General features: G+C 43.1%; 1 protein-coding gene across 1 annotated transcript in view; it reads right to left on the bottom strand.

Annotated features, from left to right (window-relative positions):
* Positions 1-15,070, bottom strand: part of LOC124015117 (LIM homeobox transcription factor 1-alpha-like) — a 30,337-nt gene extending 15,267 nt beyond the window's left edge. The window contains exons 1-3 of the mRNA XM_046330067.1: positions 14,868-15,070; positions 11,080-11,165; positions 10,372-10,564 (exon numbers count right to left, since the gene is read on the bottom strand). Coding sequence (XP_046186023.1) covers positions 10,372-10,564; positions 11,080-11,165; positions 14,868-14,911 — 323 coding nt within the window. The 5' untranslated portion in view covers positions 14,912-15,070. The remainder of the gene's footprint in view (positions 1-10,371; positions 10,565-11,079; positions 11,166-14,867) is intronic.
* Between the last annotated feature and the right edge of the window lie 2,145 nt (positions 15,071-17,215).

Here is a 17,215-nt window from a genome sequence, read left to right on the forward strand (position 1 = left end):
ATACTGTATCTGTGTGGAAGACATGATTTGTCTGTTCTTAATCCCAGCATAGGACAACAGTGATTCCACATATAACCATGTAAGATGAGAAGGTGGGCTTCTGGCCTGGCAGTTTGAGAGATTGTTTGGTCAGTAAACGTTGGTCTTGGCTGAAACTCTTGGGGTCTCCGCTCCGAATCCCAGTCCCTCCGTACTTTCCACACAAACCTCTAACTTTCGTTTCCTGTCTCTCTCCACTGTCTCTACTACTAAAAACATCAATGGTGTTTTTACCAACAATACCACCACCTATCGTGATACAGTGATATCCACTGTAGTGTTCTAAATGTTGATATCCAACCCATATGTGTGTGCAGTAGGAGCAGGCTATCTGTTGCCTGGTGAGCGGGGGGTGTAGATAGGCCTCAGAGCCCCCCACTTTAGACTGAACCTGGGCTCCAGGCTCCTCCAGGCTCTAGTCGCCAGCCGGGCCCCAGGGGCGCAGGGCCTTTATTGGTCTGAGACCTAGGTCAGCCCGGAGACTGCTCTCTGTTGCTCTGTGGGAAGTGTGTATCAGAGTGTGATTGGGGGATACTGGAGAGTCTGTATGGGCAGCGGTCTGTGTCTCTTTGCCTGTCTTGGAAATTGTGTGTAATAAAAACACACAACTCTCGCCTAAGAAAAAGGACTAACATGAAAATATTTGAAAACAATGGCTAGACGGAGATACTGTAGCGGGAGGAGGCAAACAGCAGGGCTCAGCAGAGTGGAACCATGCTCCTCATGTAATGAGTAACCCTAACCCTAGCTTCAACCACTACCCTTACTCTAGCTTCAACCACTACCCTAACCCTAGCTTCAACCACTACCCTAACCCTAGCTTCAACCACTACCCTAACCCTAGCTTCAACCACTACCCTTACTCTAGCTTCAACCACTACCCTTACCTAGCTTCAACCACTACCCTAGCTTCAACCACTACCCTAACCCTAGCTTCAACCACTACCCTAACCCTAGCTTCAACCACTACCCTAGCTTCAACCACTACCCTAGCTTCAACCACTACCCTAGCTTCAACCACTACCCTTACCCTAGCTTCAACCACTACCCTTACCCTAGCTTCAACCACTACCCTTACCCTAGCTTCAACCACTACCCTTACCCTAGCTTCAACCACTACCCCTACCCTAGCTTCAACCACTACCCCAACTTCAACCACTACCCCTACCCTAACTTCAACCACTACCCTTACTCTAGCCTCAACCACTACCCTTACTCTAGCCTCAACCACTACCCTTACTCTAGCCTCAACCACTACCCTTACTCTAGCCTCAACCACTACCCTTACTCTAGCCTCAACCACTACCCTTACTCTAGCCTCAACCACTACCCTTACTCTAGCCTCAACCACTACCCTTACTCTAGCCTCAACCACTACCCTTACTCTAGCCTCAACCACTACCCTTACTCTAGCCTCAACCACTACCCTTACTCTAGCTTCAACCACTACCCTTACTCTAGCCTCAACCACTACCCTTACTCTAGCCTCAACCACTACCCTTACTCTAGCCTCAACCACTACCCTTACTCTAGCCTCAACCACTACCCTTACTCTAGCTTCAACCACTACCCTTACTCTAGCTTCAACCACTACCCTTACTCTAGCTTCAACCACTACCCTTACTCTAGCTTCAACCACTACCCTTACTCTAGCTTCAACCACTACCCTTACTCTAGCTTCAACCACTACCCTTACTCTAGCTTCAACCACTACCCTTACCCTAGCTTGAACCACTACCCTTACTCTAGCTTCAAGTCCACATCCCGGTTCAACCATAACCCTAACTTCAACCACTACCCTTACTCTAGCTTCAACCACTACCCTTACCCGTGCTTCAACCACTACCCTTACCCTGGCTTCAACCACTACCCTTACCCTAGCTTCAACCACTACCCTTACTCTAGCTTCAACCACTACCATTACTCTGGCTTCAAGACCACATCCCGGTTCAACCCTAACCCTAAATCCAACTCCAACCATAATCCCCCACCTCCAAATTCACAATTGAAATTCTGATTAGCTCCACAAGCTAATACCTAGGCTTAGCTCAGTGGACTAACACAGTCTTAGGACTAACACTGGGAGATCTGGGTTCAGGAGACCTAGTCGGCCATTACAAGGTCACTATGAGAGTGCTATGGGAATGATACAGTAAGTACTCGATTCAATCAGATCCACTTTAGCCCGCGATAACCGACAACTGCATAGCAGTATTATTGTTTTATTTAGATGATGTTGGAGGTGGAACTGCGTTGGAATTGTCAAATCAGCAAGCGGCTCCCCGTGTTATACCTATCGCGGACATTGCCATTGGATGCACCCAGTCACATTTGTACAAACTGGTTGAATCTACACCTAAGCACACAACTCCAGACCGCAAAGGGTTACAGCAAAAAAAGAGACCTTCCTCCAATATTAAGCTTTCCACTATTTCTAGTAAAGTTCTTATACACAGACACTCACTCACTTCCAATTATCATACAGTGTGTGTGTGTGTGTGGTGCTGATGGAATGACTGCAGGGAACAAAAGGAAACATTGTTACTGATCTTCTGAAGGTCATAAGTAAAGATGTGTGCCAAGTCTCTCACAGAGACAGACATACACAGTACACACACTATATAGAAAGAGAGAGACTCATATGTATACTATATACAGTGGGGCAAAAAAGTATTTAGTCAGCCACCAATTGTGCAAGTTCTCCCACATAAAAAGATGAGAGAGGCCTGTAATTTTCATCATAGGTACACTTCAACTATGACAGACAAGGCAGGCAATACGCTCGACCTCATCTTTACTAGATGCTGTTCTTCCACTGACCTCATTGCAAATCCCCTCCAAGTCTCCGACCACTACCTTGTATCCTTTTCCCTCTCGCTCTCATCCAACACCTCCCACACTGCCCCTACTCGGATGGTATCGCGCCGTCCCAACCTTCCCTCTCTCTCCCCCGCTACTCTCTCCTCTTCCATCCTATCATCTCTTCCCTCCGCTCAAACCTTCTCCAACCTATCTCCTGATTCTGCCTCCTCAACCCTCCTCTCCTCCCTCTCTGCATCCTTTGACTCTCTATGTCCCCTATCCTCCAGGCCGGCTCGGTCCTCCCCTCCCGCTCCGTGGCTCGATGACTCATTGCGAGCTCACAGAACAGGGCTCCGGGCAGCCGAGCGGAAATGGAGGAAAACTCGCCTCCCTGCGGACCTGGCATCCTTTCACTCCCTCCTCTCTACATTTTCCTCCTCTGTCTCTGCTGCTAAAGCCACTTTCTTACCACTCTAAATTCCAAGCATCTGCCTCTAACCCTAGGAAGCTCTTTGCCACCTTCTCCTCCCTCCTGAATCATCCTCCCCCTCCCCCCCTCCTCCCTCTCTGCAGATGACTTCGTCAACCATTTTGAAAAGAAGGTCGACGACATCCGATCCTCGTTTGCTAAGTCAAACGACACCGCTGGTTCTGCTCACACTGCCCTACCCTGTGCTCTGACCTCTTTCTCCCCTCTCTCTCCAGATGAAATCTCGCGTCTTGTGACGGCCGGCCGCCCAACAACCTGCCCGCTCGACCCTATCCCCTCCCCTCTTCTCCAGACCATTTCTGGAGACCTTCTCCCTTACCTCACCTCGCTCATCAACTCATCACTGACCGCTGGCTACGTCCCTTCCGTCTTCAAGAGAGCGAGAGTTGCACCCCTTCTGAAAAAACCTACACTCGATCCCTCCGATGTCAACAATTACAGACCAGTATCCCTTCTTTCTTTTCTCTCCAAAACTCTTGAACGTGCCGTCCTTGGTCAGCTCTCCCGCTATCTCTCTCTGAATGACCTTCTTGATCCAAATCAGTCAGGTTTCAAGACTAGTCATTCAACTGAGACTGCTCTCCTCTGTATCACGGAGGCGCTCCGCACTGCTAAAGCTAACTCTCTCTCCTCTGCTCTCATCCTTCTAGATCTATCGGCTGCCTTCGATACTGTGAACCATCAGATCCTCCTCTCCACCCTCTCCGAGTTGGGCATCTCCGGCGCGGCCCACGCTTGGATTGCGTCCTACCTGACAGGTCGCTCCTACCAGGTGGCGTGGCAAGAATCTGTCTCCTCACCACGCGCTCTCACCACTGGTGTCCCCCAGGGCTCTGTTCTAGGCCCTCTCCTATTCTCGCTATACACCAAGTCACTTGGCTCTGTCATAACCTCACATGGTCTCTCCTATCATTGCTATGCAGACGACACACAACTAATCTTCTCCTTTCCCCCTTCTGATGACCAGGTGGCGAATCGCATCTCTGCATGTCTGGCAGACATATCAGTGTGGATGACGGATCACCACCTCAAGCTGAACCTCGGCAAGACGGAGCTGCTCTTCCTCCCGGGAAGGACTGCCCGTTCCATGATCTCGCCATCACGGTTGACAACTCCATTGTGTCCTCCTCCCAGAGCGCTAAGAACCTTGGTGTGATCCTGGACAACACCCTGTCGTTCTCAACCAACATCAAGGCGGTGGCCCGTTCCTGTAGGTTCATGCTCTACAACATCCGCAGAGTACGACCCTGCCTCACACAGGAAGCGGCGCAGGTCCTAATCCAGGCACTTGTCATCTCCCGTCTGGATTACTGCAACTCGCTGTTGGCTGGGCTCCCTGCCTGTGCCATTAAACCCCTTCAACTCATCCAGAACGCCGCAGCCCGTCTGGTGTTCAACCTTCCCAAGTTCTCTCACGTCACCCCGCTCCTCCGTTCTCTCCACTGGCTTCCAGTTGAAGCTCGCATCCGCTACAAGATCATGGTGCTTGCCTACGGAGCTGTGAGGGGAACGGCACCTCAGTACCTCCAGGCTCTGATCAGGCCCTACACCCAAACAAGGGCACTGCGTTCATCCACCTCTGGCCTCCCCGCCTCCCTACCACTGAGGAAGTACAGCTCCCGCTCAGCCCAGTCAAAACTGTTCGCTGCTCTGGCCCCCCCAATGGTGGAACAAACTCCCTCACGACGCCAGGACAGCGGAGTCAATCACCACCTTCCGGAGACACCTGAAACCCCACCTCTTTAAGGAATACCTAGGATAGGATAAGTATTCCCTCTCCCCCCCCCCTTTAAGATTTAGATGCACTATTGTAAAGTGACTGTTCCACTGGATGTCATAAGGTGAATGCACCAATTTGTAAGTCGCTCTGGATAAGAGCGTCTGCTAAATGACTTAAATGTAAATGTAAATGATGATAAATAAAAAAATCAGAATCACATTGTAGGATTTTTAATCAGTCAGGAAGTTAAAGCTTGGTCGCAAATGGGTCTTCCAAATGGACAATGACCCCAAAGTTGTGGCAAAATGGCTTAAGGACAACAAAGTCAAGGTATTGGAGTGGCCATCACAAAGCCCTGACCTCAACCCTATAGAAAATGTGTGGGCAGAACTGAAAAAGCGTTTGCGAGGAAGGAGGCCTACAAACCTGACTCAGTTACACCATCTCTGTCAGGAGGAATGGGCCAAAATTCATCCAACTTATTGTGGGAAGCTTGTGGAAGGCTACCCGAAATGTTTGACCCAAGTTAAACAATTTAAAGGTAATGCTACCAAATACCAAACTTCTGACCCACTGGGAATGATGAAAGAAATAAAAGCTTAAATAAATAATGTTCTCTACTATTATTCTGACATTTCACATTCTTAAAATAAAGTGGTGATCCTAACTGACCCAAGACAGGGAATTCTTACTATGATTAAATGTCAGGAATTGTGAAAAACTGAGTTGAAATGTATTTGGGTAAGGTGTATGTACACTTCTGACTTCAACTGTACACACTATATAGAGAGAGACTCAACACATATATACACACACACACACACACACACACGCACATATACCCTGCTCAAAAAAATTAAGGGAACAACACAATGTAACTCCAAGTCAATCACACTTCTGTGAAATCAAACTGTCCACTTAGGAAGCAACACTGATTGACAATACATTTCACATGCTGTTGTGCAAATGGAATAGACAACAGGTGGAAATTATAGGCAATTAGCAAGACACCCCCAATAAAGGAGTGGTTCTGCAGGTGGTGACCACAGACCACTTCTCAGTTCCTATGCTTCCTGGCTGATGTTTTGGTCACTTTTGAATGCTGGCGGTGCTTTCACTCTAGTGGTAGCATGAGACGGAGTCTACAACCCACACAAGTGGCTCAGGTAGTGCAGCTCATTCAGGATGGCACATCAATGCAAGCTGTGGCAAGAAGGTTTGCTGTGCCTGTCAGCGTAGTGTCCAGAGCATGGAGGCGCTACCAGGAGACAGGCCAGTACATCAGGAGACATGGAGGAGCACGTAGGAGGGCAACAACCCAGCAGCAGAACCGCTACCTCCGCCTTTGTGCAAGGAGGAGCAGGAGGAGCACTGCCAGAGCCCTGCAAAATGACCTCCAGCAGGCCACAAATGTGCATGTGTCTGCTCAAACGGTCAGAAACAGACTCCATGAGGGTGGTATGAGGGCCCGACGTCCACAGGTGTGGGTTGTGCTTACAGCCCAACATCGTGCAGGGCGTTTGGCATTTGTCAGAGAACACCAAGATTGGCAAATTCCCCACTGGCGCCCTGTGCTCTTCACAGATGAAAACAGGTTCACACTGAGCACATGTGACAGACGTGACAGAGTCTGGAGACGCCGTGGAGAACGTTCTGCTGCCTGCAACATCCTCCAGCATGACCGGTTTGGCGGTGGGTCAGTCATGGTGTAGCATTTCTTTTCCTCCATGTGCTCCCCAGAGGTAGCCTGACTGCCATTAGGTACCGAGATGAGATCCTCAGACCCCTTGTGAGACCATATGCTGGTGCGGTTGGCCCTGGGTTCCTCCTAATGCAAGACCTCATGTGGCTGGAGTGTGTCAGCAGTTCCTGCAAGAGGAAGGCACTGATGCTATGGACTGGCCCGCCCGTTCCCCAGACCTGAATCCAATTGAGCACATCTGGGACATCATGTCTCGCTCCATCCATGCTTTAGTCCAGGTCTGGGAGGAGATCCCTCAGGAGACCATCCACCACCTCATCAGGAGCATGCCCAGGCGTTGTAGGGAGGTCATACTTGTTTTAAGGACATTACATCAAAGTTGGATCAGCCTGTAGTGTGGTTTTCCACTTTAATTTTGAGTGTGACTCCAAATCCAAATTTGATTTCCATTGATAATTTGTGTGATTTTGTTGTCAGCACATTTAACAATGTCAAGAAAAATAAGAATATAAGAATATTTAATTCATTCAGATGTGGAGGATGTGTTATTTTAGTGATCCCTTTATTCTTTTTGAGCAGTGTATATTTTTTTATTTTACATTTATTTAACTAGGCAAGTCGGTTAAGAAAAAATTCTTATTTTCAATGACGGCCTAGGAACAGTGGGTTAACGGCCTGTTCAGGGGCAGAACGACAGATTTGAACCTTGTCAGCTCGGGGATTTGAACTTGCAACCTTCCGGTTACTAGTCCAACGCTCTAACCACTTGAGCTACCCTGCCTCCCCATATACACTGTATAGAGACTCAAATCTATCTCTATATGAGAGATTCATATAGAGATATATAGCCTACTTACAACATGGGAGCAAGTCTACTCTGTATAGGTTAAGTCTTTGATCTAGGTTAGACAATACAACATGGTCACCCATTCTATACTTTCAATAATGATATGTATGTACCAATATCGAATGCGATAAGCAAGATTTTCTTAGACACCTGAACTCATGGGTAACAGCTAAACTGTATATGTCAAAGTATTCACACCCCTTGACATTTTGTTGTGTTACAGTCTGAATTTAAAATGTATTAAATTGAGATGTTGTGTCCTTGGCCTACACACAATACTCCATAATGTCAAAGGGAATGATGTTTTATCCATCTCTACAAATTAATAAAAAATGTAAAGCTGAACTGTCTTTAGTCTATGTATTCAACCCCTTTGTGCTGAACAAGTCACAAAATAAGTTGCATGGACTCACTCTGTGTGCAATAATAGTGTTTAACATGATTTTTGGATGACTACCTCATCTCTGTACCACACACACAATTATCTGTAAAGTCCATCAGCCAAGCAATGAATTTCAAAGACAGATTCAACCACAAAGACCAGTGAGGTTTTCCAATGCCTCGTTAAGAAGGGCACCTATTGGTAGGTGACTTTAAAAAAAAAGCAGACATTGAATATCCCTTTGAGCATGGTGAAGTTATTAACTACACTTTGGATAGTATACACCCAGTCACTACAAAGATACAGGTGTCCTTCATAACTCAGTTGCCGGAGAGAAAGGAAACCGCTCAAGGATTTCACCATGAGGCTAATGGTAACTTTAAAACAGATACAGAGTATAATGGCTGTGATAGGCGAAAACTGAGAACCGATCAACAATGTTGTAGTTACTCCACAATACTAACCTAATTGACAGAGTCAAAAGAAGGAAGCTTGTACAGAATAAAAAATATTCTAAAACATGCATCCTGTTTGCAACAGAACACTAAAGTAATACTACAAAAAAAGCGGCAAAGAAATGTACTTTATGTCCTGAATACAAAGCGTTATGTTTGGGGAAAATACAACAGATCACAAACTCTTCACGTTTTCAAGCATGGTGGTGGCTGCATCATGTTATGGGTATGCTCGTCATCGGCAAGGATTAGGGAGTTTTTTAAGATAAAAATAAACGGAATAGAGCTAAGCAGAGGTTAAATCTTAGAGGAAAACCTGGTTCACTCTGCTTTCCAACAGACACCACGATATAAATGCACCTTTCAACATGACAATAACCTAAAACACAATGCCAAATTTACACTGGAGTTGCTTACAAAGAAGACATTGAATGTTCCTGAGTAGCATAGTTACAATTTTTACTTAAAATTGTCTTGAAAATCTATGGCAACGCTTGGCTGTCCAGCAATGATCAACAACCAATTTGATAGAGCTTGAAGAATTTCAAAAATAATAATGTGCAAGTATTGTACAATACAGGTGTGCAAAGAGACTTACCCAGAAAGACTCATAGCTGTAATAGCCGCCAAAGGTGACTCTAACATGTATTGACTCAGGGATTGAATACTTATGTAATCAAGATATATTTTTTTTCATTAATGTTTTACAAATATTATAAATTGTTCTTCCGCTTTGACATTACAGAGTATTTTGTGTAGATCGTTGACAATTAAATCCATTTTAATCCCACCTTGTAACACAACAAAATGTGGGAAAAGTAATGGAGTATGATTACTTACTGAAGGCACTGAAGTAGCAGACACTTTTAGAGGGACTGAGACAGTGAACTCATTACCTCAATACCATTTCATATCTGTCGCACTCCAATTCCCCCTACTAACCTCACCCAAATTACCCCGGAACGAAACACACTAATCTTAGTTGTCTATTATTTACATGCTAAGCATTTACAAAGAAGCAGTAACTGAAAACTTCTCTACTACCCTCTCCACTATATATCCCCCTTCACCTAACCTTTTGTCTGTCTCTCCCTCCCTCCCCTCTCTCTCATCCAGATGTCTGCTACAGTGGGAGAGTCTGTGAGCCTGGACGTCGTCTGACACTTTTCACAAGAATGATAACGACCTGCAGGCTATGTCCTTCAGCCATCCATCCCCAGGGATCTCACACACACCACCAACAAACAAACACACACACACGACCACACACATGCATACACACACGTTGAACACATGCACGCACACACACCCACACATACTGACCAACAGACCCCCCAGACTGATGGAAACTCCACACCAAGGCACATTTATCAGAGAGGAAAGTGGCGCTAGCTTACTGCCACACTAATAGCAATCAAGCGTTTCATGTATATACCCACCAAACATTCAGGGACTAGTGTCTGCAGGTTTAATTTTTTTCCTTTCAATTTAGACCTAGACAACTAGGTGAGGGGAGTTATTTACTAATGTGACCTTAATTCATCAATCAAGTTCAAGGGAGGAGCAGAAACACGCAGACACTGGGCCCTACATGGAATGATTTTGACACGTTTTCCATATGTTCTGTCATATATTCCACATATACCAGTTCCTATAAGCTCCTGAGCCATTTCACAAGTTTTTTCTATCCCAAAACCAGCACACCTGATTCAGGGGTGGCACAAGGAGGAGGTGATAAAACACATTGATTAAGACAACGCAAACTCTAACGTGTGTGAGTCATTTCACAAGTTTGCTCTATCCCGAAACCAGCACACCTGATTCAGGGGTGGCACAAGGACTAGGTGACAAAACACATTGATTAAGACAACGCAATCTCTAACGTGTGTGTGTGTGTGTCTTTTGGGATTTTAGTAGTATTGACGTTCTCTTACTTTTCGTAGTCATGCTTGCAGTACAGCAGACGGTCTCTGCAGTAGCATGTCCCACTAAGCGCGCTCAGACACACCGCACACTTGACGCAGGTCTCGTGCCACGAGCGCTCGTTGACACGCAGTAGGAAGCGATCCGCAATGGGCGACTCACACCCCGCGCACACCTCGCCCCCTCCGCCCATATGTTCTGAACCTGAGGAGAGAGGGGGCACAGGGCAAAGGGGATACCTAGTCAGTTGCACAACTGAATGCATTCAACCTAAATATGTCTTCCGCATTGAACCCTAACCATCTGAATCAGAGAGATACGGAGGCTGCCTTAATCGAAGTCCACGTCATTGGAGGATATTGTGTGTGTGTGTGTGTGTGTGTGTGTGTGTGTGTGTGTGTGTGTGTGTGTGTGTGTGTGTGTGTGTGTGTGTGTGTGTGTGTGTGTGTGTGTGTGTGTGTGTGTGTGTGTGTGTGTGTGGCCAAATCTGTAAATGTCAAGCAGAACTTGATTTTTTTTGGTTAATTCGATATTACCTACCGGCAAGGTCCATAATTATTTTATGACAAAAATAGCATAACATAAAGTTCAGAATTTAAAACGTTCTGTCACTATAACCTTTGACATTTCAATGGATATTAATTTCATTATTGGACTATAATGTTAAAATAATTATGTGCCAGTCAGGCCCAAGATGTCAGTCCCATTTCACTCCTCACCGAATGGCGTGGAGGCTGGAGGCTGCTGAAGACATGATTGGGTCTCCTCTGTTTTCATCCCGTCCCTCCTTCCTTCGTCGTGTTCGCTGGACGAGAAGGAGAAGAGAGAAAAAAGGACAGTTACCCTCTAAATACAAGCCTACAGTCAACAAGTGTGTAGAAGGAAAACATTGAGGGCAGATTGTCGTCGCCGAAAAGTGAGAAAGAGGATATACTGTAAAGGGGAAATAAAACGCATCAAAAGTCAATGAAAGACACGTAGGCTAAGGCCTAAACATGACCGTGGATATTATATTTCGGTGTCCTCTTGAAAACATATTTAATATTCAAATGTATGAATTAATTACATAAACAGTCGACCTGCAATGCGCACATATTGCAACAGGAATAAAATCCTATACAAGTATTGCCTCGGAATGGATAAATGTATAGGAAATAAAAATAAATGTGCTAGGCTTAATAGGTTACTAAATTCGGTCTACTCAACAGAGTTTTAAACACCTGACACACTGAGATTTAACGTTGGAGCCGAAGGTGGTGTGTGGTCCTATTCATGTTTATTTATTTGCATATATGATACCCGAAGTCAGATTGGGGGTCGAACCGGATATCTGGTTTTGCCCCAATATTGACCAAAAACAGGTCGGGATTAAACCCCGTGACCTGCTGACGCCACACCGCTACACAAACCCAGAAACGGCCCAAATCCATCCCAGTCCCATGTTGGAGAGGAAAAATGCAATACCGGATATTTCAAATAAATAAAGATAATTTTGTCGAATACATTCATAGAAATTCATGAATTCAAAATTCCAACTAAAGCATGAGGATTCATTAATATACTTTGAATAATAATACCAATATGAATAATAATGCGCTAATAACTGTTAATATAATAATAATAATAATAATATGATAATATAATTACTAACGGTATTAATGGTGTGGTAGGCTATAGAATTGCTCAATACCGACACTTAGTAATGGACTTCTCAGTCCATGAACACAAACGTAATCTACATAAATCGTGACATTTCAATAATTCAATAGGCCTATTGCAACATAGCGTGAACATGTTTATCTATTAATCGACAGTATTCTAAATCAAAGTGACTTTACATTTGGTTTTTAGGAATATTTATAATTAAGAACGCCTAAATCTAATTCCAGCCGATACCCTACATTTCGAAAGGAACTAATTGTTCTGAATGACCGATTTAATTGAAATACATTATTTGGTTTTTAAATTGATCTAGGCTTTAAATGATACATTCTCAATTATTGGGTTAAAATATAACAATTCTTAATCGAATATGAAGCTTACATGTTTATGAACTGAACTGATAAAGACTTTCAAGATACCTTTGCTCTTATTGGAGGAATTAGGGTGTCACTGCTTCGAATAAAAATACGTAAGTAATAAGTAAGTAATTAAAAAAAATAAAACCTGAAAAATCATCAAGAAATGTGAATCATTATTGATTTAGGCTATATGAATACATAGGCTAAAATTTCATTTACACCGTCATTACTAATCGAAATAATTATTAGGCCTTGCATAAAATAGCCTACTAAATCAAATAATTTAGGCCTATTCATGTGCATAGACTACAGAACTGTATCCACTAACTTCAAAAATATGTATTTCAATGGATTATTATTCCAAAAGATCACAACTGTGATTACAAGATAGGCTATAACATACTATTAGAAAACCACATAAACCAATAAAATCACTTGAAAAGCAAATATGGAATATTCTTGTTTTCGACTAACTGCTATAATGGACACTGTATGTCATAGAATTTGAGCCTTGTTGTTGCCTTGCTTGCCAAAGCGCGCGCGTCTCTATTCGCCTATTTCTAAGAGCACATAACTGATTGCAATTTCATGTATATTATTTATAGCTGTGTAATGCAGGCAAATACTGTTGACCAGAACGGTATATCCGTAAACTACTATCATATAAGCTTTATGTTATACCGATAATATACAGGACAAAACTGAAGGGGCACCTGGTTTAGTCTCACCCCCCCCTCTAAATAAAAAGCATAGGCCTATATAAATCTTTAGGCCCTGTGTGGTGACAGGGATATCAAAGCTTTACACATTGGTTAACATTGAGAAACTTTATAGGTGAAGAACAATATGTTCTGTGAACACCAAAGTCTGGGGAATGTGCTCAGAAGTTGTAGGTTAAGGTTAGGGTCAGGTAAGGGTTATGGTTAAGGTTAGGGTAAGGGTCGGGTTTAAGATTAGGGTTTAGGGTAGGGATGTCCCATGGATCGCAGCACTAATAATGAAAGATCACCTATATGCACCGCATTTGCTGGTACTGCCGTCAACTTTCTTGGAGCTATGTTATTACTGCATCATCATCACACGTTCACAATAAGGCTAATCTACATTTTATTTCATATTTTCCCTTATATTTCCCCCATTATATTCACATAACTAGGCTACCACTGCCTTTTTCAATTTGCTTCACCCTGTAGCCTATATTATCCACAACATGTTGATATAAACGTGTAGGCTACTGTTTATAAACGTGTAGGCTTCTACTGGATAAATAGTCTATTTCTTTATGGGCTAATACCACCCCACATTTCTACAACTCATTGGAAAGACATGCATACATTGACTTTTCAGATCAAATCAAATCTAACTTTATTTGTCACATGCGCCGAATTACAAGTGTAGACCTTACCGTGAAATGCTTACTTACAAACCCTTAACCAACAGTGCAGGTTAGTTGAGTTAATTTTTACATGTAGGTAGGGGTGAAGTGACTATGCATAGATAATAAACAGCGAGTAGCAGCAGTGTACAAAACAAATGGAGGGGGGGGGGGTCAATGTAATAGTCCGGTGGCCATTTGATTAATTGTTCAGCAGTCTCATGGCTTGGGGTGTAGAAGCTGTTAACTAAGGACCTAGATTTGGCGCTCCGGTACCGCTTGCCGTGCGGTAGCAGAGAAAACAGTCTATGACTATTGGCTTACAACCGAGGTTGTGGCTATTATCAAATGATATACTCTGTATCAAACTCGATGAAGAGCGAGACTCCATCATCATCAATATCATACAGGTAGAAATAAGATAGGCCAGTACTTTTCATACCCATCAACGGGGGCCCCATACGTTCCACGACGTCTGGAGGTCAGGTGAATCAGGTGTGCTAGCTCAGAGCTCTCATCCGGAACCCCGAGACACCAGCCCGTTCCAAAACTTTGCATAGTTTACATTTTGGAACGGGCTGGGGTCTCGGGGTTCCTGATGAGAGCTCTGAAAACCCCGGAGATAGGCTATAATAATTTCAAAATGTCGATAAGGACTAAAGGTTTACTATGGACCTCAAGCCTATAATAAGACAGAACATGTATCTCGACAACCTTATTATTCAACAAAATATTAAAGTCAAATATTACAAACTATTTGGGTATTTAAATTTATGCTATGTTAAAGTTGATAGGCCTACAAATATGAAATGAAGTAGGCTAGTCAAATAGCAGATTAGGTTACAGGCAATATGCAACACATAACCTACACTTGGATAAAAGTCAAACCTTTGTAGGGATTCCCATCAGCCTCTGAAATAATAACATCGAGAAAACGATGTAGGATCACTCCTATTTCCAAGGAAGAATAAGACACGTAAAGGGGGTGGCCTGGTTAAATGTGCTGAAAAATGTCAAACACTTTATATTTGCAACATATCTGCGATTTGAGGTTGGCAATGCACCGACAACCTGTCGACGCGTTCTGGATGTTGGCGGCAGACGCACATACCTTGAGGTGAAACACACTCCTTCCGAAACCTCTATCGGTAGCATTAAAATATCATAAGACTATTCGGTCCGTGAATGTGCACGCGTCGTATAGTCCTATTTCAAACTCCAGAAGGTGAATAGCAGCAAAATAGCATGTTATGTTAAGGCAAACTATTCTATTGTGCTCTCTTTTCTCCCCGTCGCTCTAAAGCGGACGGAGTTCGGTGGGCATAAAACGACTGAGAGGAGGAGGAGCAGGAGAAACGGCGACGGTTCTTAAGGTGAGGGGGGTGTATTGACGTAGTGATAACGTGCTGTAATGGTAAAATGGATCATATGGAATCACTATCGGGTGATCAATGCTGTTCTTTTTTGGATAATTGGATTGTTTAACAAAACCATCATGCATTAGAAATGACAATAAAATTACTTTCAATAAAATTCACTGTAAAAATTTTTTTTTGCCATTGACCATCAATGCGTAGTTTATACATACTCTTTTGAAATAGTGCTGCTGCATTATAGGAACTATTACAGCGAATTACTTGTATGAGATTTTGTTATTTCAAAACGTATCCTACGCTTGGCTATACCCATATTCTCAACTGTTGAGATGACATCGAAATATTTAGATAGTTAGGCCTATAAAGGTTCAATCAAAAGTGGCGCACATTTTGGTTTTTGCCCCTAGCACTACACAGCTAATTCAGATAATCAACTAATCTTCAAGCTTTGATCATTTGAATCAGCTGTGTAGTGTTAAGGAAAAAAACTAAACGTGCACCCCTTGGGGTCCCGAGGACCGAGTTTGGGAAACGCTGGGCGAGGCCCTATACGTGGTATGACCAACCTACATGTGTAAAGAGAAAGGGTTTGATGAGACAAAACATACACCTAACTAAACAATTAGAAACAAATGTTTTCCTACTTGCTAGAAACAACAAGTGGTTGATTTAACGTTTGGCCCCTTTTGTAAAATAAATAAATAAAATTAAAAATAAATATATATATATAAAACTTTTCATGCAGTGAATTCTACTGCCACCGTGTGGCATCCTACTCTTCTTACATGATGATAAAGTGAATCACACCAGGAATTCTATGGAATGCTTTTGTACGAAGTCCATACAGGAATTAATCTGACTGGAATTCATATCAAATGGATCCAAATGTGGAAATAGTTGTAGTTAGAAGTTAACATGGAATATATTATAAAAGGGAAGCTCAATGTAAAAGTGCATCTTTATATTTGTTTATTAATATAAATCTTACAGCATTCCAATGAGCTGCCTATAAAACACAGAAAAATCCCACATGTATCAACCATTTGTTTACAGTAAAAGCCTGACATTCACGTTTTTAAGGGAATAACAAACAGTGCACGAAACACGTGTCAGAGCTGGAGAGGGATCAACTTTTTTCAGAATTCATAAAGAGGATGAGGGTATAGATAGAGATTTATTGACCAGCCCTATGACCGTAAGAGGACAGACTATCTAAGCCTATGTATTTGTGTGTGCTATGCTGCATAGAGCATACTTCTCCCCACAACTCTCAAACTCTATCGAAATATTTCCCTTAGCAGTGCCGAGTTACAAATATTTCAGAGCAGTCCAGATGAACTTTACAAAAAAAAATCACATATTTGTTTGGTCCAAGTTTAACTGGAGAGAGAGAGACTGTCAACAAGTCTGTCTGCAGTCTGTAACTATGCCAGGGTTGGACTCCAGAAAGAGAGAGTGCTTCCTCATTATAAGGATGAATCTGTGTCCCAAATGGAACCCTATTCCGAATCCTTACATAGGGCGCTGGTCAACAGTAATGTACTATTGGGGATAGAGCGCCATTTGGGGCGGAGGCACATGGACTTCTCTTTAAAGGGGTTATTACAGTGATTCTCCTGCTATATTTAGGTTCTGGAGTCACTTCTTCACCAGAGCTGGCTGTTGGTTGCCAGCCCAATCTTGGCTTGTTAGAGATACAGTGTGTATTCATTAGTGCACACCATAGCAAATCGTTTCACAATGAAAACAAGTTTCGGTATCACTTTATAATAACTCCATGTAATAAAGCATTTATAATGGATCAGTAAATAGTTTATTCATCACTTATTCATCATTACTCATTCATAAAATGTTTAATATAAACTCAGCAGAAAAATAAAACTCCCCTTTTTCAGGACCCTGTCTTTCAAAGATAATTCATAAAAATCCAAATAACTTCACAGATCATTGTAAAGGGTTTAAACAACTGTTTCCCATGCTTGTTCAATGAACCATAAACAATTAATGAACATGTACCTGTGGAACGGTTGTTAAGACACTAACAGTTTACAGACGGTAGACAATTAAGGTCACAGTTATGAAA

The sequence above is a fragment of the Oncorhynchus gorbuscha genome, linkage group LG26, assembly GCF_021184085.1.
Source record: "Oncorhynchus gorbuscha isolate QuinsamMale2020 ecotype Even-year linkage group LG26, OgorEven_v1.0, whole genome shotgun sequence".
Taxonomy (NCBI): Eukaryota; Metazoa; Chordata; class Actinopteri; order Salmoniformes; family Salmonidae; genus Oncorhynchus; species Oncorhynchus gorbuscha.